This window comes from Euwallacea fornicatus, chromosome 1, assembly GCF_040115645.1.
Source record: "Euwallacea fornicatus isolate EFF26 chromosome 1, ASM4011564v1, whole genome shotgun sequence".
NCBI lineage: Eukaryota > Metazoa > Arthropoda > Insecta > Coleoptera > Curculionidae > Euwallacea > Euwallacea fornicatus.
Window position 1 is genome coordinate 3417804 of NC_089541.1, and position 23490 is coordinate 3441293.

At 33.9% G+C, this 23490-nt stretch overlaps 3 protein-coding genes across 5 annotated transcripts; 1 reads left to right on the plus strand and 2 right to left on the minus strand.

Annotated features, from left to right (window-relative positions):
- Positions 1–5355: 5355 nt before the first annotated feature.
- LOC136339455 (probable multidrug resistance-associated protein lethal(2)03659) lies at positions 5356–10297 on the minus strand. Its single transcript, XM_066282748.1, has 10 exons — positions 10061–10297; positions 9779–10009; positions 9301–9731; positions 9092–9248; positions 7309–8529; positions 6915–7257; positions 6715–6865; positions 6425–6655; positions 5919–6371; positions 5356–5870 (listed from the first exon to the last, which is right to left on the minus strand). The coding sequence occupies exons 1-10, from the start codon at positions 10135–10137 to the stop codon at positions 5428–5430; spliced, it is 3738 nt and encodes a 1245-aa protein (XP_066138845.1). The 5' UTR covers positions 10138–10297; the 3' UTR covers positions 5356–5427.
- Positions 10298–12034: 1737 nt separating this feature from the next.
- LOC136339555 (persulfide dioxygenase ETHE1, mitochondrial) lies at positions 12035–18466 on the minus strand. Of its 2 annotated transcripts, none has more exons than XM_066282913.1 (7): positions 18345–18466; positions 14041–14125; positions 13892–13987; positions 13674–13818; positions 13406–13617; positions 13085–13355; positions 12035–13028 (listed from the first exon to the last, which is right to left on the minus strand). In XM_066282913.1, the coding sequence occupies exons 2-7, from the start codon at positions 14098–14100 to the stop codon at positions 12970–12972; spliced, it is 843 nt and encodes a 280-aa protein (XP_066139010.1). In that variant the 5' UTR covers positions 14101–14125; positions 18345–18466; the 3' UTR covers positions 12035–12969. The 2 variants fall into 2 exon arrangements, with proteins under 2 accessions (XP_066139010.1, XP_066139020.1); XM_066282923.1 differs by lacking the exon at positions 18345–18466 and adding an exon at positions 14303–14457.
- On the plus strand, positions 18308–23130 carry mlt (tubulin folding cofactor E like protein mlt). Of its 2 annotated transcripts, none has more exons than XM_066282798.1 (8): positions 18308–18449; positions 20260–20397; positions 20588–21114; positions 21178–21437; positions 21496–21680; positions 21741–21972; positions 22033–22151; positions 22207–23130. In XM_066282798.1, the coding sequence occupies exons 2-8, from the start codon at positions 20279–20281 to the stop codon at positions 22244–22246; spliced, it is 1482 nt and encodes a 493-aa protein (XP_066138895.1). In that variant the 5' UTR covers positions 18308–18449; positions 20260–20278; the 3' UTR covers positions 22247–23130. The 2 variants fall into 2 exon arrangements, with proteins under 2 accessions (XP_066138895.1, XP_066138903.1); XM_066282806.1 differs by having other exon boundaries at positions 18310–18449; positions 20264–20397.
- The last annotated feature ends 360 nt before the right edge of the window (positions 23131–23490 follow it).

The following is a 23490-nucleotide window of genomic DNA, read 5'->3' on the forward strand; positions in this document are numbered from 1 at the left end:
CCGGATTGACGATAATCTGATAAGAATTTGATTGGCTTCTCTCTTATCATTTTGTCCACCTATAATTGGTAATTAATCACTAGCGGCTCTGATTAATGCCCGCTCAAATGGGAACTATTTTTTTGCCTTTGAGGCCCGATGTCGTTACGATTGCCATTTTTTTGCCAGGCTCTAGATTTATGGAACATTCGAGTCGTTGAAAATGTCGTCTTTAACATGGGAAAAATGACGAGTTAAAAGGATGTCTTAAAACACTTAGTATCTGATGGTGAAAATGGCTTTTAAGGTTGCTAAACCTACTGCCTTGTATAAGTGATTCAACGCTTAAATGAGGCAAAAGAAAATTATCTAGAAAAATCATAAAATTTTAATAAAAAATTGTTGAAAAGTATCATTTTAATATCACGAAAAAACAATCTTAATTCTATGATAAACGCTATGTTTAATATGTCTCGATCGTCGTCTTTTAAGGTGTCATCGACGTGAACTTTGAATTGAATTGAAATTGAAAAATCGTCTTGAAAAATGTTCTTCATACATTTGAATGTCGCGCTAAAAACCCACGAAGCGGCGTCATAGTATAGCAAAGAATCGTCTTAAAGTTGTAGAACTTCATATCCGAAAATCTGAAATAAATATGGACATCTTTACCCTCTGTGAAGTGTTAAAAATGTCTTAAATTGTAGAAAATTGGCAAAATGCTCTAACTTAGATATCAAAATTTGCCTTCAAATATATCGTTCCGATGTCGTTAAAAAAACGTCTTTAAGGTGTTAAAATATCATATTAGTACATTTGAACACCAACTTAAAGACCTTCAAAATATTCCAGTCAGGATGTCTAAAACATCGCCTTGAATGGCTGATAGCAACATTCCTAAATCTAAAACAAATTGGCTGAAAACATCGTTGGAATGTTGTCTCATTTCTGTTGAAATCGTTATCTAAAATGGGTAGAAAATAGTTTTTTCAAGTAGCCGAAAATTGCATTACAAAATTCCAATTTTAGTTAAAAATGTCTTGGAAGGTGCTAAAAATATCGTTGATGCAAAAAAATTGATGTAAAGAACGAACCAAAAGTTTAAGTTTCAATACCACTAAACTGTCGTCGTACTTCTGGAAAATCATTATTGCAAATTAGTTAAAAATACTGTTTTTAAATCTCGGTAAAAGCTTTAAAAAATGTTTCTAGTGTCATTAGAAAAGACCTATTGAGCTATGTTTAATACTAACGCCTTGATGCATGCATTTCAGTATCAACCAAAATTACCGAGTAATTTCATTCTAATTTTACCTTTTAAAGTCGAAGAAAATCATTACTTAAGTTTAGTTATTCCGATCCTGCAACAAACTGATTCAAAATTACATAAACATTTGATCACATTTCAGTTTGAACTCCTGAAATTTGTAAAATGAAATGTCATTGCTTTGGCTGTAATTAAATGCAATTTTTTACCTAATGACTGAAAACTTTTGCAAGACTCAGTTGACCAGTAGTGTCTAAGCCGTTAATTAAAAAAATTACTATAAATTATATGCACGTCTTATCAATGCCACATTATTGTTGTTAATTTTTTCTGTGCAAACAATTGAAAATTCTGTGTCTAAAAATTTAAAAATCCACGTTTAAAGGTATATAAAATACCATCTTGGTATCGACAAATACACGACACAAAATCTAATAAAACATCTTAAACTATTATAAAAGTACTTCTTTAGAATTGTTGAAAATTGCTTTATAAAATTTATGATTTTGTTTTAAAATTATTTTAAAAACCTCCAAAAACCTAAACAAAACACTTTATGTTGAATTAATTTAAATTGTGGTCTTAAACATCCATAAAAAGTAATTATAACAAAGTTAACAAAAAGATTTTAAATAATCAATTTTCACGTAGTTAAATGGTTGAGGTGTCGTTCAAAGATGCTTAAAACGTTATTCTAAAAACGTTGAAAAAGCGGCACAAACTTTAGTAAACCTCGTTTTAAAGCGGTTTTAAAAATCGTCCCAAATCCTGAAAATGGCTCTTCATGAAATGTTTCAAAACGTTGTATAATATCAAACTAAATATTACCATTTAAATATACTCGAAATATGATTTTCATTTCGTTGAAAAAGAGGACATAACGTCATCAGTATGCGTATAAATTCCCATCAATAACCGCCTTGAAATCGATAAAAATTTGCCTTCTATAGATGATGAAAATGGCGTCTCGAAGATATTTAAACAGACATTTCAAAATATGAGGAAACTCACCTTAAATTCAGTCATGATTCCAGGGCATGAGAAATGAATTTTCAGTCGATTTCTATGAAGTTTGGTTTGAAAGCTCTGATAGCCACTAGATTGGGATCAAAAAGAAACCAGGTCTTTGAATAGATTACAAAAGCCAATAATAACGTCATAACTTTAGTTTCTTCTTATTTTAGATCTAGTTTTTCAATGGCGGGGTAAAACTGAATGTGGGGTAAGTTATAATCAGGGGAAATATTAATTAAACCTAATGTGGAAGTATTTTAGATAGTTGTCCTCAATTCCACATTTTTCGCTAACCTTTAGGTTGCTGCTCCCTAACTAGACACTGAAGAACCAGACCTCAGAATCGAGTTGGTGCTAATATCTGAAAAGACATAATAGCTATCAACCTTTGCCTCCCCCTTTGCCCTTATTCAGTTGGAATCTATCGATTAGAGAAAAGCAAATTTTCTTACCCGGAAAATGCTGTTCCGGATATTACCATAATTCATAAGACTATTCGCGTGGAGGCATTCGGGGGGTATCAGTCAGGGAGGGATCTTTTGTACTTCAATAAGGGATTGAGGGCGCCTTGGAGCAAATGGAACAAAAATACTCGCATTATCTTGCATATACACAGTGGTTGTATAACAGTGAAAATGAAATCAGACCTAATAGTGCCTTTCCCCATAGACTTATTATCGAAAACTGGATATTCCACGACACCCTTTGAGCTCGTAAATTTAATAATAAACCCCCGAAGTTAAATAACGTAATTTTGTTTAATTGCGCTATCGCCAAATCGATGAAACTATGGAAGAGACGTGTTTTTGCCCGTTTTAAATTCATTATTGTCACGCCAGAATATTGAAATTTACTCGTTTCGAAATTCAATTACTTTTGTTTTTGCAGTAATCACGTTGTTGGTGCATTTCAGTGATTAATTTTGTTTAATGATTTCAGAATTTATAATGGAATTGCAGCTTAATTAAATGCATTTGCCAGATAATAGAAAAGTACATAAAGCATGCGAAAGAGCATGCAGAAGACGAGAATGCTTCCTGCCAGTTCTACTAATGTGGCTGATTTGGCAAAAAGCATTGTCCTTCCAGTCTAGATGACATTCCTCCCCAACTTACAGCCGGTGATCAAATGAGCCCCTAAACGAAGGCTGGCGAAGAGTTATCATTCCGCCGCCCCCGATCGATGGCGGCGTCTCCTGGCAACGTCGACGTCGGGACGGCGGTCACGCGCCGTTGCCGCGTGCCGCCGCTTTTGTTCTTTCATCGCCACCGCATTTAACCCCTCCGCCATTTAATTTGCGGGGAAGTGTGTGCGATCACCTGCGTTTTTGCTCTATAAATACAGGGTAGTTGTCACAAGGGATGGGAGGGTTTCGGGTAATTATAGAATAAAACGATGTTTAAATTGTCATCGTGGTCTCCGATGTCTCTTAATTTTACTTCTAAGACAGCAAGAAATAATTTTGATTTGGAAAGTGCTCTAAAATGGAAGTCCATCAAGCTGCATTTCCAAGGCGTTTGCAGGTATTGAAGCATACGCTGAATAGGATCCATGTTGGTCAATCAATAGATCGAAAAATCATCACCTTGAATATTGTCCTAAAGAAATGGCAAATTTTGAGTTCCAATACCTCGGGAACTAAGTGTTGTAAAATGTTTATAGGAAATATATTTCAAATTTTAATTCATGCTACAAACCTTCACCATTAATACTGGATATTAATTGAGAGGGTCTGCAGAGGTTTATTTGCGGAATAATGTTATATAGTATACATATCAAAAGAGATTTATTCTCGAATCTACAGAGTGAGTCGGAGCGGAACCGACAAAGAGCAAGTGCGTCTAAGCAACCTTAAAATATTATGATATGTTGGATTTTTTCCTTTAAATTTGGTTTGATTGTATCCCACAAAACTGCAGTTTTATCAAAAATGATAAGGTTTTCGACAAATTTTAATGGGGAGTAAAATTTTTAGAATTAAATTTGCTATTAAATGGTATTGTCCTTTGTTAGTTAATTTATCGATTTAAAAATCCCAACTCTTTAACACCTTACCTTACCCCTAATCCAGTCCTTGTTAAGCAGCTATCGATTTCACATTTCCATCAAATTAAAGATCTTAATAAAAATAAAACATGTTCCAAATTTAGTTGCATTGTCATGATGCATTACTGAAATAAACAGTTTTTTCGAAGTTTACAAGCTATCTTCCGAAGTCAATAACTTCTCAACTATCAGCCTTAGAAAAAAAAATTAAAAAATTGCCAAATTTTTAGGTCCCCTACAGATACTTGCTCTATCGATTCTCTTACTACTCACCCTGTATATCATCAGTCATGCCACATTACGTTCGTGGTTTTGATTTCGGATGCGTCACAAATCTGGAGAATTTTTAAATCTTTAACTGGTACTTAAGTCTCAAGCCTATTCCTGAGATATGGGGCTTTTTTGATACCTATTTTCTTCATTTTCAAACAATTGTAAAATCAAGATCCCTCGAGTAAAATTTCCGAGGCTGCAGGGTCTCAGTTTCGATGTCCAGATTCAATATATAATCATTACTAGTGCATTAAGCCTACAAAGCGCAAGTACTTGAAAAATGTCAAAATTTTCCTTAATCTTCGTAGGTGAAAAGGTATCTACTTCAAATGAATCCTGTTACAGTTTTACAGATTAGACCAACATCTCCTTCATTCTTTAAAATTTTTGCAATTTTTGCATTATTATCCAGAAAAAATCAGAGCACTGAGTACAAATATCCATAAATTCTCCCGTTAATTAAATATATCCAGGATCTTTTTCAGAACTTCTGAATGGGCTAAGCTATAACGAACAACCTAAACACCTTTCCTTCAGAGCTCTCATTCAGTCCTTTTATGACGTTTTATTTCACTTTATCCCATTTCCATGCTCCAATGCCCTTATGGGCCTGGACGAGCACAAAGAATACATTTTCCCATAAAAAGTTCTTCGTTGCTCTAACACACAAAATGCGCCAACTTTGCTTTAAAATCGACTCGAAATGCATTTATCCCTAATGGGCAATGGGGTCTAAAATGCCTCGAAACTTTATGGGTTTTGTTCAAAAGTTTCCCTCTGTCGCAATTAGCGGAGTTCGTTTATTTAATCGGACCTATTAACTACTAATATAGTACATATCCATAAATTTACTTAAATGAATCAGTAGCCAACATCTTGGAGAAATGACTGTTCTGATTTTGCAGCAAACACTTTGGATCATCAAATTCAATTATCATCCCTTTATCCATCACAATAATCTTGTCACAATTCATCACAGCTTGAAGTCTGTGAGCGATAATGAACACGGTGCAATTGGAGAAGTTTTGATCTATGGCTTGTTGAGCCAGAACTTCAGTTTCTGGATCCATATTGGCGGTCGCCTCATCTAGAACTACGATCTTGTTCTTTTTAATGATGGCCCTTGCCAGACAAATCAGCTGTCTTTCTCCAGTTGAAAAATTAGACCCATGGTCTGTGATTGCTAGCTGAAGATTTGGAATATGGTCCCGCATTGCAACCTTTTCCAGGGTGCTCCAGATTTCTTCGTCTGTGTATTTATTGTGGGGATCGATATTTTCACGTATAGTACCTAAAACCAACCATGAATTTTATGAATTAAGTGTAAAATTCAACCAACCTTGAAATAGAAGAGGATCTTGAGGAATAATAGACATTTTTCCCCTCAGATAATCCAAAGCAATAGTTTGGGTGCTCAACCCATCAATAATTATACTACCATCGAAATTGTACAACCTAAAGAGGGTTGAAATAATCGATGATTTTCCGGCGCCAGTGCGGCCCACAATCCCAATTTTTTGATTGGGTTTCACCTCAAAACAAATATCTTTGAGCACCTTTTCTGATTTGTAAGTAAGGGAAACTGCCTTATACACCACTTGTCCTTCAGAGGGCCACTGCTTGGGATTATTCCCTTCATAACAATCCTGAGATACATTACTATACTCCAAAACCCTCTCTACAGAAGTCATATCATTCTCCAACTCTGAAAGCTGTATTAAGGCCCATTCAATTAATCCAGCAAGCATTGATCCCTTGGTAATTGCCAGACCTACATCTCCACTTGATTCTCCTAGAAATTATTTGATTATATTAAAGAACGATTTCAGTTAAATAAGAGGCAACCTGAGTTAAAAAACAACAGCTTTCCAATGATGAATGCGAGGAAAGTCGTAGAAAGAATTTCCATGAAGAAACCAAATGACCTTCTAACGCAAAAAGTCATATAATGAGCCGACGTATAAAGGTCCTGGTGTCGATCGAATTCTTCTATCAAAATTTTTTGGGCTTTGAAAGCTCGGATTGTAGTTACCCCTTCCATAGACGCATTCAGGTGTCCTATTAATGGACTGCGAGCTGGAAATATGTAATTAAATTTGATTGTAACTTTTTTGTTTTTTCTTAAATTCTCTAACTTGCAGACTCCAATCTCTTTAAACTTCTAGCAGTAGGTATATAAAGCCTTTGTAAAATCACCATTAGAACCACCAAGATAGTGGCAGGAATGAGGAACCTCCAGTTAACTGTAGACACTAGACCTACAACTCCACCTACAGACATTACCACCTAAAATTGAAAATTCTTAACTAAATCTTCTTCCATAAAATAAACTTACCCTAGTAAAGTGGTTAATGGTATGGGGTAAATGCTCATCAATCTTAGCCAAATCTTGTGAAAACCTATTTAACATATTGCCGATAAAATAATTGTCATAGAAACTCATCACTGCAGTAGTCAGTTTCTCTATCATCTCATTATGCAGATTAATGGAAGCTTTTCTGCTGAAGTTGATAAACAACCATTGCTTAATTATATCCAAGCCTACAGAAGTGATAATCATCATGGAATACGCCTTCAATATCCATTTTGATTTTTGTTTCATTGCTGCAATAGTATCTACATCTATTGTCGAATTCTCTGCGTGTTTCAAGTTTGTTACATTTTGCTCGATATTGATCCTAATAGAATTGTTAATTTATATTCTTATTATTTACCATGAATATACCTACCAATTAGTGAGCATTCTCTCGGAGTAGCTATCAGAAAATTCAGCTCCAATGAACAAGAACAAAATAACCATAAAAACAAACAATCCTCCTCCAAACGAGAAGTACTTTTTGAACACAGCAAAATCAACTTTTCCAGTCTTTTTAATTTCACTATAGACCTTTCTTTTAGTTTGCTGACGTGGTTTTATCAATTTCGACTTTTCACTTGCCACATCATTCTCATTCTCTTCCTCCTTTTTATACTCCTCTTCAGCCTCCTCCATCTCAATTTCCTTAATCAAATCCACCTTAGCTTCATTAGGTTTTCCATCATAAACAATAAGTCCATCCTTCATTACCACTAGCCGATCTGCAGCGTTTTTATGCCTCAAATTATGAGTGACCAAAACCACTATTTTGTCTTTCAAAAATTCCATAATACAACGCTGGAAAATATAGTCTTGCACATTGGGGTCCAGAGCGTGGAGGGGGTCATCAAGCAAGTAGATTTCGCTTTTTTTATAAACAGCCCTGGCCAGGTTGATTCGAGCTTGTTGCCCTCCACTTAGGTTGATCCCTCTGTCTGCCACAATAGTTTCATCCCCCTTTTCAAACATATTAAAATCGTATTGTAAGGCGCAAACTCTTATTACTTCTTTGTATCTGTGTTCATCAAAAACTTGGCCAAAAGTGATGTTTTGTTTGATGGAGGAAGGAAATAGCCAAGGGTCTTGAGAGCTATAGGAAAAGCTGCCTCTCATATAAGCTTTTCCATCAGAGATTGGATAATCCTTCATTAAAAGCTTCAAAAGAGAGCTCTTTCCACATCCCAAAGGGCCAGTAACTATAGTCAAACCATTATGAAGTCTTATAGAGATATTTTTCAGTATATGTTTTTGTTTGATAATCACTGAAGCTTCGCTTAAAGCTACAGTGGGCTTATCATAGTCAGAAACGTTATTATCACCCAACTCCTCACTGTTCAGAATCTTGGTTATTCTTTGAGTAGAAGCATAAAGCTCAGCTCCCCTGCCAAGCCCCACAGGAATCATCATTGTGATAGATCTTCTAATATCACCAAAGCACTTCATGACGTAGAATATCACTTCAGCGTCTACCGTTTTATTTATAGAGATATAAGTCATGATAAGGGCGTAGAAGCCCAATTTGGAGTCGAGCATCCCTAGGATGAAGTTGGCCGAGCGTAAATACATCGATTTCATTAAATATCGCATTTCAAGGCTGTAGAAACAAAAATGGTTAGTGAGTTAATCACAAAGAGATTCACGATTTTTCTTTCGAAATGTGGCCGTAAAAAAAGAAAAGCACGCTGAAGCTCAGAATCTGCGTTTGGTGTTTTCTGAGACATTAAGATATTTTTGTCAGGTTTTTGGATAAGCCATTATTTCTTTTCAAAGTAGGATTTGCATCTCTAACCATTTTGAAAATCTTAGTACTTAGATACGAATTTTTTTTAACCTGATAACATGTATTTCTGTTTTTACTATCAATACTTTTATTTGCCACCATTGTGCCAATATTATCAAATTGCATTCAGCTCCCAAGGAATGGAGGGGGCTCTGGATGCAGTTAGACGTACGCCATATCTCCTGTCTTCTTTTAGAAGCGTATACCAAAAAAGGATGGTTTTATACTAGATGGCAGTTAAAATTAGTTTTATGTCACGTAAATCTGAACAATGGTGTTAAATGAGAGTTTAAACGGACGAAATTAGATATCCTCCACATCATTATTATAAACTTGAATTTAACAAATACACTTTGAAAATTCTCAAATCACTTACCGCCTCTTCTCTTCCACTTTAGAGGAAAAAACCTTTTCCCACGTATACATTTTAATTATCTTCATAGCCGACAAAGTCTCCTGAGTAGCTTGCAGCCTCTGATCAGTCTTTTCTGATAAATCCAGCCTCAGATTCTTAATACATTTCGCCATATAAACTATAAAATCACAATTACAGTCTTCAGATAGTAACACTAGTAGTAGCCCTACTTTGAATGGGCACAACGGCCAAAATAACCAAAACCCCAGTAAGGCCAGACCACCCCATCTTATTATAAATCAAATAGCACACCACTACAAGCTTGATGGTCTCAATCCATACATCGTTAAACAGTGTGACATTGTGCTCGAATATCATCACATCTTTGGTCATCACAGTTATCACATTTCCCAAAGTTATATCATTCATAGCTTCAGGGGTGAGTCTCAAGGCTTTCCGATAAACCAGAGAGCAGAAACAAGTTCTCATTTTGATTGCCATTTGTTGAATATAAATATAATAATTTTGCATTAGCATTCCATGGAGGATTTTAATTCCAATTTTGAATCCTGCGTAAAATACTGCTTCTTCGAAAGAAATGTTGGTTTGCATGGGGTTGAAATAGGAAACTAGTTTGGAGATTGCTTCGGGCTCTAAAATGCTGCGAGGTGGGTTAAACAGGGGTTTGTGGGCATATATAAAACTTACCTAGTAACCAACTTCCATGTGAGATGTAATATTCCTAGAAAAATGTAAGTCCAACCAAAACATTCCCATAAAACTGGGATTAGGGAGGTTTTGCCTTGTTCTCGGCGCTTCCTCCAAATTTTTTCGAACTTGTCACCATTGTTTTTGGCATTGCACGTTTTTACTACGTCGTAAATGTCGTCTTCTTCCAGATCTCTTTTTAGAGAAGTACGGAACAAGCCATTGGTGTATCTAAAGGAAGTTTTTTTTTGCCCGATTCAAATTACTCGAATATCTACTTACTGAAAAGTTAAAAGTGAGAGTAAGTTAGCTTTCTCCCTGGGATTTACTTTCCTTTGAACTTTCCCTATGTGATCCATTTAAAAAGCACTGATTGAAGGGAACTCGGTTTGTCAATCGAGCAGTATACATTCAAGGGCTGCTAGACTTTCCAAGGACCAAAGAAAACTAATTTCTCAATCTATATACAAAATAGCCGTTGCAACCGATAATAATTGTTAAAACGTAGAAATCTAAGGCAACTGCAAACACTCTCGTCATTGAAGTTAAGCCCTATTCTGTTAAAACAATTTACAAATACTTGCGAAGAGAGATTGATAATAGAGAGGTATCAAATGGTAAACGTCGCAACAATAGGGAAGATTATGGAGTGTGAGTTTGAGGTAAATAATGAGGGTGTTTACGAGACCTTTTGTCTTTAGAAAAATCGCTGATGGATTGTGGGCAGTGCAATGAAATTATGATGCCAACCCCTAAATGTAACTATGCCTGAAAAGGTCACAGACAAAAAAATATATATAGTGTCACAGAAGATGTTTACCTCATACGTAGCTGATTACTTCGTTTGATTTACAAAATTGAGACGTAATATCATACATAGAATGAGGGACAATGTAAGCTCGTCATAATTGTCTATGTATGTTTAATGAATGTAAGCAAATCCTTCTTTTTTATCTTTGCGCAATATGTTTCAAAACGTTTTAGAATGTTGTTTTTTTTTGCATCTCACAAATGTTCACTAAATTCAAAAAAATAATATATATTTTTGACAAATTCTTTGGTTTCTATATTTATAATACATTGGCATAACTGTACCCTGAATCGAAAGCTAACTGGCATAACTACTCCGTAACAATGCAGGAAGTTTGTTGCTGAAAGCCTGAAGTGGGATTGTTGGAAATGTTGGTTACATAACTAACCATTGATCATTTTCGGTTTGATTATCGGAATTTTCTTTCAAGATTTCTTTTAAGTTATCTAATAAGCGCAATATTTACAGGCTTTTAAATGGTTTATTTCATGTTCTAATCCCGTGTAATTTTATTTAATAGAGTAATTCATAATGTCAGGAACAGTCTCTAAATTCAACCCTGAAGCTTAAAAAATCTAAACTTTTTAGTCTTAAAAATCCTACAGTTTTAAATAGAGTGATTGCATGTAAATATGATTTTACATGAAACTCTGAATATTCTACATATTAAGTAACCGTTAATAATGTCAAGGGCAGTTTTCAAATACAATCTTCGACGTAGAAATTTGAAATTTTTAGCCCTAAAAGTTTAAACTATTTTACGTTCTGCATATTTTGTATCATGCGAATTCACATAATATTTGAAAATATCTGTATAGAAACAACATTTAATATCTTCAAAAACACTGTCCTAATTTCTGGATGGAGAACAGTCCGTTTTGCAAACACTGCTGTACGATAAAGGAATCCTTTTATCTCACACATCTTTCTTGTAGTGCACAATACATAAACACGTCCCGGACATATGGTTTTCGAAGCCGCTTTTCTCATTCGAGTGGAACTTCCCATTCTTGAATGAGATAGAGATACTTCTAGATAAAAAGGAGACCCACCTGAAGTAAAGAAGGGTGGATTAGGGGGTGAAAATTTACTACTTAATTTGCTGCTATTAAAAAAGTTTAATCCGCCATATTATCAAGAATTCCCTGCCTCTTTGTAATATAATATTAAATAAAACTCCTCAAATGTTGATATTCTCCATTTCGCATGAAGTCTAAAATTATTTACGAGAATAAAAGTAGGTTTTTTTTCCTCCTTTATTGGACAAAAAAATATGTAGTTACATTTTTGGCCCTTTATGCTGCCTTACTAATTTTTGGCAATAGTCTTTGATAACTTCTCATGTTTTTCGACCATACTCTTGTTTCCACTTATCCAAATAAAATTTTTGGGAAAATATTATCTTTCCCTTCATTTTAAAAGGGGGAGAGAAATTAAAGACAGCGTTTAACATAAAAATGAAGAAATATATATTTATGGACACCTAATAATACAATAACATTTGCGAGAAAGAAAAATGTTTGTTATACATAGATAAAAAAATAATGGTAAACTGATTAATTAATAGAATAAATGTACAAATCTAGAGAGAAAAGTTTGATTATATACAATTGATGGTAGATTAGACGGACAACGAAAACGGGACACATGACCTTTCTGAAAAATTCCAAATATACATTAGTAATCAATATTGCTCTATCAGGCGATTTTTTTTTAATGGGACATTGTGGGTTATATGAAAAAGTAGCAGTAACTGTGATATATTAAATGGGATACCCTCCATATTATTTTATTTTAAGGTGTTCTATTTCTTACTGATCATTTCTGTTCAATAATTTTTATACTTATCTACAGAAGTTTGCCAAATATGAATTAATATTCTTTTTCATTGAATATAACGCTTCAATAAAACTTTCCTTGCGACTCGATTTGAATTCACAAAAAGCAAAAATTTAGTCTAGAAAAATAGTTCTACTTAGTACATGGTGACGCAAAATTGATAGTTTTACGGTTCGATATTAACCTAGTCTAAAGTTATTTTTAATAAAGTTTCTTCTTAATAGAGCATCTTATACATTAACAAATATATTCAGAGAAAATTAAGTTTTCATTAAAACAGTGAATCTCATTCTTAAGCTGAAACCATCACATTTCACAAATCAATGTTGTTTTGTGTATTGTTTCTACACATTAGATTATTTTAGCATTTTTCCTAAAGGTGAGTCTGAAATGTAATGTTCATTGAAAACGCGATCCCGCGTTTTGATTTACTAGGTGAACTAATCTACCATCGATCGTAAATCACCCTATTTGTATTTTACAATATCCACATTCATCTATTTAATATCTTGTGATTCGGAGAATTCATTGGTTGATGCCATCAGGCTGCTTTCGGAATATCATGAACACCGCACACTCTATTTGCAGGTAAAGCCCGATCTACAAGGAAAAAAACAGAATTTCCAATGTTTTATTATTTAACACTTAAAACTCACCAATTTGAGTGGGGTACTCCAAATTCAGATTATTCATTATATCCACAAACTGGTCTTCTGTTTTGGTCAATCTGGGATTTAACCGTTTCTCCTCATCTACGGTAGTGGAAGTCATTCCCTGATAGTCATGGGCAGGATAAAGGACAGTGGTTTCAGGCAGGGTGAAAACCTTCCTGTGGACGCTACGGTATAAAGTCCTGGGGTTGCCTTCTTGGAAATCAGTTCTGCCACAACCTCGAATTAGTACAGCATCACCGGTAAATGCTATCCCCTAAAACTTAGATTTTAGAAAGTTAAGTACCCCAAAAGATAAAACCAAACCTGCTCTTTACTATAGTAAGTCACGCATCCATTTGTATGACCGGGAGTACTCAAAACTGTCAACTTGATATTACCAAACACAATTTCATCATTATCTTTGACCCATATATCAGCATCAGCTCCGCTATTTTTCGAAATAATGGTTTTACATCCTGAAAGAACCCTCAAGTATCCAGTTCCAGTCACATGATCTGCATGCATGTGAGTATTGACTAAAATTTTTTTTCTAAAGAAATTGTTTCTTGGCGTAATGGTGACTTAATCTTACTTGCATAAATTAATTTTAGACGTAAATCTTGAGTAACCTGAAAGTCTCTTTTGACCTGCTCTACCACTGGGTCGATAAGAATACATTGTTTGGTATCAGGGCAGCCCAGCAGGTAGGTATAAGTACTGCTGGTGTGATCAAACAGCTGTTAAAATATTTTTGTTTGCAAGTTAAACTGCTGTGATTTACTGTTGTTGAAAAGGAAATTTCAAGCTTACCTGACGAAATACGAGTTTACTAGTGTTGTAACTATTAAAATGTCTTCTATGGAATACATTTGTAGTGGGGTAATGGTGGTGAAGAATACGCTGAGTCTATGAAGAAGCTGATCAATGACGATTTTCAATAATTGAGTATTCTAACTTACTTGATGGTTGAATGTGCTGAAATTGCTTATTGTGCAGAGAAATCTATGTAATTTGCCCATTTTGTTAGTTTCTCAATAATAATTTCTGAAACCAATAAATCAGATAAATAATTGCCGATTATCAGTTTTTACTTTAAATTGAAAATTTTCATGACATAACGTTATATGTGTAATTACGAATCTGTTTACAGTATTCGTTTATGAAGGTTAACGATGGGATGACGAATTAGAGAGGAGAGAGAGAGCACGTAGACGCACGTACTTATGTATTAACGAGTTGATATCGCCAAAATATATACTTCCACGATAATTAACAAAAAAGTTGATTGCTGTGACATCAAAACTGTATATTGATATTAAATTTCACGATTCAAATCGGGCTTTAGTATATAAATGATATCTAAAGTTGTCAGGAAAAATAAAACTCATTCGAAACAACCTTTAATCCCTTCATGTAATTGTTTTTATTAGGATTAAAACGCAAAACGATTGGAGCTGCAACAACACTATTATCAAATAAAAATAATGATGTTTATTACTCTTTTTTCTTGTATAGTGTTTATAGGAATGTTGTATTTCAATGCGTAACCTGAAAGAAAACAATCTCATAAATAACCAAATGACAAAATTGGCTACATATATGTAAAAAAAGAATGTCTGAAAATCTGTAAAAGTCAAGAAAAAAGTATATGTGCAAGTGGAAAGCAAAGAAATATAGGAAACATTTTTAGACTCCAAATACTATAAATGATATGGATTTGAGTAATATTCCTAAGTTACCCATGGCCCCTGAAAAGATGCATTTCGAACAATTACCGCTGAAAAAGAACCATTTGTATTGTGTCTTGAATATGAAACAGACTAGACCAGATTTTTAAAATTTATACAAGTAATTTAAGGCAGTACATATATATATATATATATATATATATATATATATATAATATATCAAATATCTATAAAAACGTAATTGGAAAATGGCCCTAATAACACCACTCATCGAGGTTAATAATCTGGCTGATACCCAATGATGACTAAGGCTGATAGACTATAGTTGGCCAGTTTAGATATATTAGTTTATTACCAACATCATCAAAAACTTCGGAGAAGGTAATTCAAAAGCAATTATGTGATTACCTTCACACGTATAAATTAATACTAAACTGATAATTCAATTTTTGTTCTCTCACAAAGCTGCACAACTGTCCTACTGAAAATTATCATTGACAGTTTTGGATGTTTATAAAGGTAATGTGTTGAATATTCAATAGTTGCTGGCTAAAGCACAGTATCATCAGTGGAACACTTCCGAATAGCTTCGGAACTGTCTTCGTGTACAGTAGTAAGCTATTGGAAAAGTAGGAGTTAATGAGGAGAAAAAGTGTCAAACTGATGTGGATCTGGGTTGAGAGGGATGTTTCCCAAGAACCAATTCTTAATGCTCCTCTTTTTGCTTTTTATGTTTTCGATTTTGTCACTGGTATTTAGTATTCAAAATATCAAAGGTATGCAATGATTTACAAATCAATTTGCCATAATTCACTGTTATGCCTGCTAGTAATATCTGAGAGTTTTCTATATAAGATTTTAGCTCTCCTTAACCAGAATCTTTCTTGAATGATTACTTTTTCTTATTGCTGCCAAAGCAGAAGCATATTTATATAGCTCTCTTCTGCTGCAAATAATCTAGAGGCAACCTAATTTAACATCTGCTTATTGTTTGATGTCATTTACCATGTGAATGAAAAGTGTTTAATTTGTTCTAAAAAAAATTTCTATATTGTCATTTTCTCACTGATCATCCCTTCCAATTTGCTTGATTTTCCCTTGATATGGTTAATTTTTCATTGTAGATCTGTTATTTTGAAGTTTTTATACTTCATCTTAAAAAATTCCAATTGCAATAAATGAAATGAAACCTCCAATTCAGACTGACACGCTGACACGAATATCTCCCATATTGCATAACAATGTGATTTATTGGCTTCACATCTAATCTTCATATTAACAACAGTTTTTTGCAGTATAGTTTATTGAAACTTAGCCTGTATGACTCTTTCGCGATCATGGAATGAAATCCTTCAGAGTTTAATACAATAATCATTTTGAACTTCCACTATACTCAACTAGTTCTAACCGCCGGTAACCTCAAAAACTTTTGGACCCCTTTTAACCCTTAAACGTGGCACTGGGTCCAAAACTTGTTGAAGGGTGTAGTTTTAAGTATTCAGTTAAACTAACAAACACATTTAAACAGTTTTTAGAGTGATTAAATCACAGCATTATCGGTGCTACAATAAATTAAAATGCAATCAATATTATAACTGCCAACTTCATTAGAGAACTCAAAACGGCTTTAATACAGATTTTAAATAATACTTATTGGTCTCAAATAAAACAAAAATAAGAGCACTTGTCTTTCAAAAGTTTCTTACCAAAATAGCCCTTCACCAATTCGTCCATAATAGGTACATAACGGGTTTCTCGATGTTAGGGCCTTTTTAACCTCTGTAATCGATAATCAAATGCCCACGTCAAAATCGTGTCATGTCGAATCTCACATAAAAAAAACGAAAAATTCTGCAAAGTTACCCAAATGTCCAGAGTTTGTGGTAAGCAAATTTCTTAGTATGGCTTCCTTACTTACATTCGAAGGAAAATAAACCAGTCGTATGTATTTTGAAACTAAAAGGTGATAGAGTGTTTCGTTTTATATATCTATGCTACAGTTTAAAATACTATAGTATCTTAGATTCAATAGCTGGGCACCTGTTTAAACAGGTGCCTACATATCTTTTAATTTTGATATAAGAGGTATTGAACCGTTACAATTTCTAGACAGGATGGTGAACAATATTTTTATATTAATGTATTGTTGTTGAAAACTTAAAGTAAAATATTCTAAAACCTGATGGTTTCATTTTTAGGGATTAAAATTAATTACAAGGTAAGTATTGAGTATAGTCCAAATAAAATGTACCAATAATTTACAAACTCATTTTTACTTTATCACTGCGGTAAAACTATATAATCAATTTGAGAAATAACTTATTAACGATGGTAGGGTGTTCATCTACAGTTAATCTACTTTATTGCATTAATTAAAATTTGAATGGTCTAATTAATAAGGTTCAAATAGAACCCAAAATAGGGGAGTAGTGACAAGGAATTCAACAGGTTCTAATGTGTCTATTTTGAGGGGGCGACACACAGATTTAGAAAGTAGATCATTGGCAAAAAAACTGGAACGAATTTAGCAACTTTGTTTTGGGTCAGAGAATTCCGAGGCGATCCTAATTATTTTCGTGGGCCGCTATTTTTAGTTAAGTATTCATGGACTCTGCTTCGATAGATTTTCGTATCAAGATAAACTAAACAGGAAATACGAAATCTCTTCTATAATAATTTGATTTGTATGCGACAAAAATTATATTATGATGATTTCCAAATAACCGGACAAATAATAGAATATAAATTAGAGTTGTAATTCAGGATGCTGTATGAAAGCCAGACTGACCAGACAATAATCAGATTAATCAAGGACAACGGGTTTGGGTGGTGCGAACCCACCTGAATTCCGTATCCCATAAATGGTGCAAGCACGCTAACTGGTAGAGTTCAAGGTGCTGGTAATGCAGAATCTTATATTTAAGGTTTTTCCTAGACTGGGAAGTTCGAAATTGAATATACCAATTATGTTTGAGATACTCGAGCCAAAAGTGCATTTCAACATAAAGTATCGGCTAAACAATTAAATATCTTTTAGAGCAAATCAAAATTAAATTCGTTCGGTTAATAACAAAGAATTAACAAAGCATGTTAATGAAAGTAAAATTAAACAACATGGCTGGTAAGGGCACTATATAATACCCTTCGACATTCCAAACAATTCGATTAATTCATTGCGATTAGTTTAAAGGATTTATATATTTTTATTATTATATATTATAAATAATTATTATATATATAAATATTATATCTATTCAAAGAGGTAAAAAGCTAATAATCTAATGCAATTAGATTATAGCTAGATTATAGATATAGATATCTATAGTGCAAATTAAAACTAAAGAAAATAGCGTTTCTGAATCAGGTTCAAACCAGATCAGCTGATGGCCGATTGGCCCACCATCAGCTGATCCGGGAAAAAAACAAAACACTAACAGCAAGAACGTAACGCGCAAAATGGATCCTGCATCGCAGTAGTCGGAGAGTGAGCGCGAGCGCGGTTCCTGAGTCGCTTTTCATGGCGAAAATATACGAATTTCGGTTCAGGATTTAAAAGGGAAGTTGCCTAACGTTACCTGCTTAGGTCGTGTTTGGTTCTGCGAAATCAACGACACTACACAAGATTTTTTATGTAGTTTGTTTTTAGTTTTTTATCGACATTTCGTTCCTTTGTTGTGCAGGTAAGTGGCTTTCGGGCATTTTCGTATTAGCTCGCGTTGTTATGTAAACAAAAGGTCAGCCGTTATGTCCTGCAATCCTGCTGTCGCTGTCGAGGCGATGTTGCCTGGTGTCTTGAATTTAATTTAAAAAACTAGAAATTTTCATCGCCTTGGAAAATGATCAGGGGTGCTGAATAGTAGTAGTGACAACACTGCTTCGTTCCATTCGTATCCGTTATTACTCATCGACTTTACCAAGCAACTATACAGGGCTGGTCGAAATATATTACCACACATACATAGAAAGAAGACAGTGCATGTAACCTAGGCATTAGTAAATAATAATGAGGTTTCTTTATCCTATTTCACCAGCAATTTATTGCACTTATTCATTCTGTTTAATATGATACTTTCATTTTCGCGATTATTGACGTAACACCATTAGATTTTATTTCATGGTTCGGTAAAGAGGGTTTTTTCTTCTTGCAATAATTTGAACGCTGCTGATCTGCAATAATTGTTATTGCCGTTTACCAAAATCTGGTCAATTAGTGTTGCGCTTGGTACGCCTTATATTTGTTTAAAAAACAGGCAAGAATACCTTTTTAATTAATGGAAAATGAGGAAACGGAACTGGTACGATTACCGAACAATAATAACTACCGTATTCCTTGTAAATGTGGTTATTGCTTTGTTATATATACGTAAGTAATGGATGATTGAGTGTTACCATATTTGGGGTGTTCTTAACTTCTTTCCATCATTATTATTTTTTGCTCAGTATTCTCCGTGATGCTATAGTGTAAAAAGAAGCATTTCGGATTTGTTTGTGATTTAATATAATAGATTAATTTAATAAATAACATATAATACACACGGTTTGCCTTAAATTCTTGATATTATGGTGACTGATAACTTATTTAATTGTTATGAAGATTAATATATGTACAGAGTGTCTTATGTTTAAGATGTTGATTATTAGCAAAAAGAGTTTATAAAAAACTCTAGACGCTTTTGAAATAATTTTTACTTCGCGACCTTTAATTACTGTATATATTTTTATATAGAGGGTGATTCTGAGACATTTCTGCATGAGCTTAAATCATTTTTCGTAAGGAACGCCATATGCTGTTCATTAGTCTTCTCTCATTGTATATCCTATAGCTACTTCTAAGAATTTTCCAGATATTTGAGTGTATCTAACAGAATGTTCTCAGTTCTTATTAAATGAAGCTAATTGCAAATTTTTGTTCCAATACCGAAAATTCAATTATTTTTGATAATATACTCTGCATATTAATATATATAAAATAGAATTTCTTTGCTGTATACTAATTAACAGGTTTCTTATTTTTGGATTATTAGTTTCCAACAGTGTCAGTAACCAAGACCCGCCAAAACAAAAGGCTAATTACTATCATTTCTTTGCTGTGCAGATTGCGAAATGAAAAGCGAAAATTAAGTCTGATGGTTTACATCATTTATGTCGACGTAATAAAATGAAGGCCACACTGAAAATAACGATATGCCATAACATCCTTGTGGATTCGTCTTTAAGATGTACAAAAATTATGGATCTACATGTGTGTTGGCGTGGAATTATTAATATTTATATTGGGTTGTATAATATGTCATTGAGCCAATATTTTTAATACAATTACTGCATAACTAAAGGAAATTAAGAAAACTTAAGATAATCCCATTTGAAAGAAAAATGTACTTGAACAATGTGATTCTTTATAACCAGAATTTGCGCACAAGTTGGATTTCACCTGATTAGATAGCAGTAGCACACATTATATTTGTAGTTTATTTTATCCCCTTGTTCCAGCTAGAAAGTACCTATAACCATGCCCTCTCTTCTGGAAGCTCTGGAACAGAAATATGGCAACCCTTCAGCCGATTCTGATTCTTCTACTCCCGATGACGACTCAGCTGGAATCTCTGTAGCCATATTTGTGCCTTGCAAGTACGTAACTAAAGGCTAATTAGTAATTTTAACATCAAGCTAGTTTCCATAGAAACAAAGAAACTGACCAATACTAAGGCTGTATTTCAATGTCTCTATAAAAAGTAGTGTGCAGTTAAAGTTAAAAACACATTAGTACTTTGGCCTTAAACCGTTTTACCAAGACAGATTCGAAAACCTCAATTTTCAGATCTCCAAGAGCAGCAGTGCCTGCCCTCCTCGTATTAAACGATTGTGATATTGCGACAGCTGGAGAAAGAGATGCCTTAGTGGCCAAATGTTCGAACGTGGAAGAGCTGGATCTTGCTAAAAACAAACTAGATCAATGGACAGAGGTGTTCGGCATCCTGGAACACATGCCTCGCCTTAAATTCGTCAATCTCAGCTTCAACAGCCTGTCAAAGCCTATTGAAATGAGCCTAGATAAACGATGGGAAGAGCTGCGTAATTTGGTTCTGAATTCCACCTATGTGAATTGGGATAGTGTGAAGAAAATTTTGGAGCATTTGCCCAGTTTGGAAGAGCTGCATCTGAGTTTAAATGATTACAACAATGTGGAATTGCACAAGCAAGAAAAGGCTGGTTGTCAGTGCACTGAGAACAAGAATGATAACTGTGATTGTCTGAGTAATGTGGATGTAAAGAAGCATCCCTTAATGAGGATTTTGCATTTTACTGGAAATCCTGTTAAAAATTGGACTGAAGTTTCTAAACTAGGTTTGTAAAATCTTCTCATCACTAATTCAAATAGGTAAATACAGTTTTTTTGTAATAACAAAGGCTACGCATTTCCGAACTTGGAATCGTTGGTCTTGGCAGAGTGCCCAATTCAATCCCTAGACATCAAACAGGAAAAATCTGCAGAAGAGGGGATTAACAAAAACTACGAGAAATTTGGTGAGTCTGAGCTGAGGTCTGAATCGCCTCATGATGCCTTCAACTCTTTGAAAGTACTAAATTTAAACTCCACCAATTTGTCCTCATGGGACGACATTGAAAGGTTAGCCAAATTTCCAGCTCTACAGTGTGTTCGTGTACAGGTTAGATAATGATAATAAATAGGAAAAGATTCTCTTTAGAAATATTTTATATTATTAGGGTTGTCCTTTATGGGAAGGTAACGAATACACCGAACACGAGCGGCGCCAGCTTCTAATTGCCAGATTGCCTAATGTCCAGACTCTCAATGGAGGGGGAGTGATATCGGCAGATGAAAGGGAAGCTGCAGAACGGGCTTTTATCCGATATTATATGGACAAGCCTGAAAGTGACCGTCCCGAAAGGTTTTCACCTGCTTAAAACTCTAAAAGAATTTAAAATCAAACAAAAAGTTCTTTTTATAGGTACTTTGAGCTTGTCCAGAAACATGGAAAACTAGACCCCTTAGTGAATGTGGATCTGCGGCCTGAAAAACGAGTTAAAATCACATTTACCTGCGGGTCAAACAGTGAGATCAGGTCAGTAGATATTTACAGAACTGTTAGTGATCTCAAAACACGTCTTGAGGGCTTTGCTGGATTTCCTGCCTCAAAAATGAGGCTCTTTTATGTTGACCAAGATCTAAGAGACATGCAGGTAATGTTTTTTTATAAATTTCAAACAAGTTTTATATATGAAAATTTGATGCCGTTTTAGGGTCCAGAATTGATGCGTTTTCCTTCGAAGCAACTTTTTAGTTACAACATTCGATCAGGTGATGAGATTGTCATAGTTTGTAAACTGGAGAACAAAAGAAGAACTCATAGCGAATCTAAGTAACTATTTTGCTTATTATTAGTGGTGACTTTTCAACTGAAACATTTTTGTTAGGATTACAGAAAAACAGGAGAGGGCAATGTACAACCTATAAGAAGCTTATAAAATGTTGGCGAAATTAACAGAAATATACTAATATAGTAAAATAAAAGTCGTAAAGGCAAACTTTTTAACCTACTACAATATACTTAACATTTTATACTTAAACTATCGAATTAATAAGGTGATTCCAGCAGCGAAATTGAAGTCGAAACGAGTTTCACTCTGAAGTCAAAACATCTTTGATTAATTCTCGACTTTTAGCCTAGTATTAGATAAAGTATTGCGGATATTATAGCAACCTGTTTGTGATATCTTGCCAAGGAACGTTTAAAAGGTTCTGGAGCAAATAAAACTGCCATGTAGTTTTCCCCGTTTTCGTACGTTTTTTAACGGTTATATTTGATAATATATATTTCCACTCTCGGTGTGGGAATGATTTATGTAAAGCCAAATATATACAGGGTGGTACCTACTACAAATGATAGATAATAATATAAGTCGATGCTTAATCGACAAGTTTTAAATTCATGATGACCAAAATAGTCCACCATGTATAATGTTAACGGCATGAATAAGATCATTAAACATATTTTTGTTAATTCAAAATCCCAAGGGACTTCTCCACAAAATAAATAAAACTTTAAAGTGCAATTTGGGATCAAAGCTACCGTATAATATGGCCAAATTTGTCCATATGGTACATGGTAATATTTTTTGGTACTACCCGGAAATAAATGACGATAGAGTCAATAACAACACACCAGACATACGTTTCATTCAGATTTAGATTTAAATGTGGTGTTAGTTCAGTTTATAGAATTTAATGTAGGTAGTCTTTGACTACATTTATATTTTTGTGATAAATTGTTTTAAAATTAAGTGATATTTCAGATATATGAATTAAAGATACAATAAAATGCATTAACTAACAAAAAATTATTATTATTTCTAGATGTAATCTTTGCAATCTATATTCGAAATATTTCGGATACCCCAAAAAACATAGATAGGAGTTACCGATGGCAGAACAAGATGAGAATAGTCATGGTTAGTTTAATAATCATCTTTCTCAGTTTTCGGATGAAATTGAAATTAAGAAAAGCATGGTCTCAAGTATAATTTTTTCCAATATGACTTTTTTTTTCTTAGAAGACTGTCTTCATATTATTGAATATTTTACTAGTATCAAAATCACAGAAAACAGTAATTTATTAACACTCCTTTATAGCTGTTATTATTTATTTTAGAGTAAATTTGAAGTCTTGGTAATATGCATAAAGCCATTTTGATGGTTTT

Excerpts from the sequence above, each read along its gene's own strand:
- mlt (XM_066282798.1), top strand. The coding sequence starts at position 20,279 with ATGCCCTCTCTTCTGGAAGCTCTGGAACAGAAATATGGCAACCCTTCA. Across the intron at positions 21,438-21,495 it reads TACAGTGTGTTCGTGTACAG|GGTTGTCCTTTATGGGAAGG; the intron begins GTTAGATAATGA and ends TTATATTATTAG. Across the intron at positions 21,681-21,740 it reads GAAAGTGACCGTCCCGAAAG|GTACTTTGAGCTTGTCCAGA; the intron begins GTTTTCACCTGC and ends TTCTTTTTATAG.
- LOC136339555 (XM_066282913.1), bottom strand. The coding sequence starts at position 14,100 with ATGGGCAAATTACATAGATTTCTCTGCACAATAAGCAATTTCAGCACA. Across the intron at positions 13,618-13,673 it reads TCTAAAATTAATTTATGCAA|TCAATACTCACATGCATGCA; the intron begins GTAAGATTAAGT and ends AAAAAATTTTAG. Across the intron at positions 13,356-13,405 it reads CTTACTATAGTAAAGAGCAG|GGGATAGCATTTACCGGTGA; the intron begins GTTTGGTTTTAT and ends TCTAAGTTTTAG.
- LOC136339455 (XM_066282748.1), bottom strand. The coding sequence starts at position 10,137 with ATGGATCACATAGGGAAAGTTCAAAGGAAAGTAAATCCCAGGGAGAAA. Across the intron at positions 10,010-10,060 it reads CTCTCACTTTTAACTTTTCA|ATACACCAATGGCTTGTTCC; the intron begins GTAAGTAGATAT and ends AACTTCCTTTAG. Across the intron at positions 6,866-6,914 it reads CCATTAACCACTTTACTAGG|GTGGTAATGTCTGTAGGTGG; the intron begins GTAAGTTTATTT and ends TTTCAATTTTAG.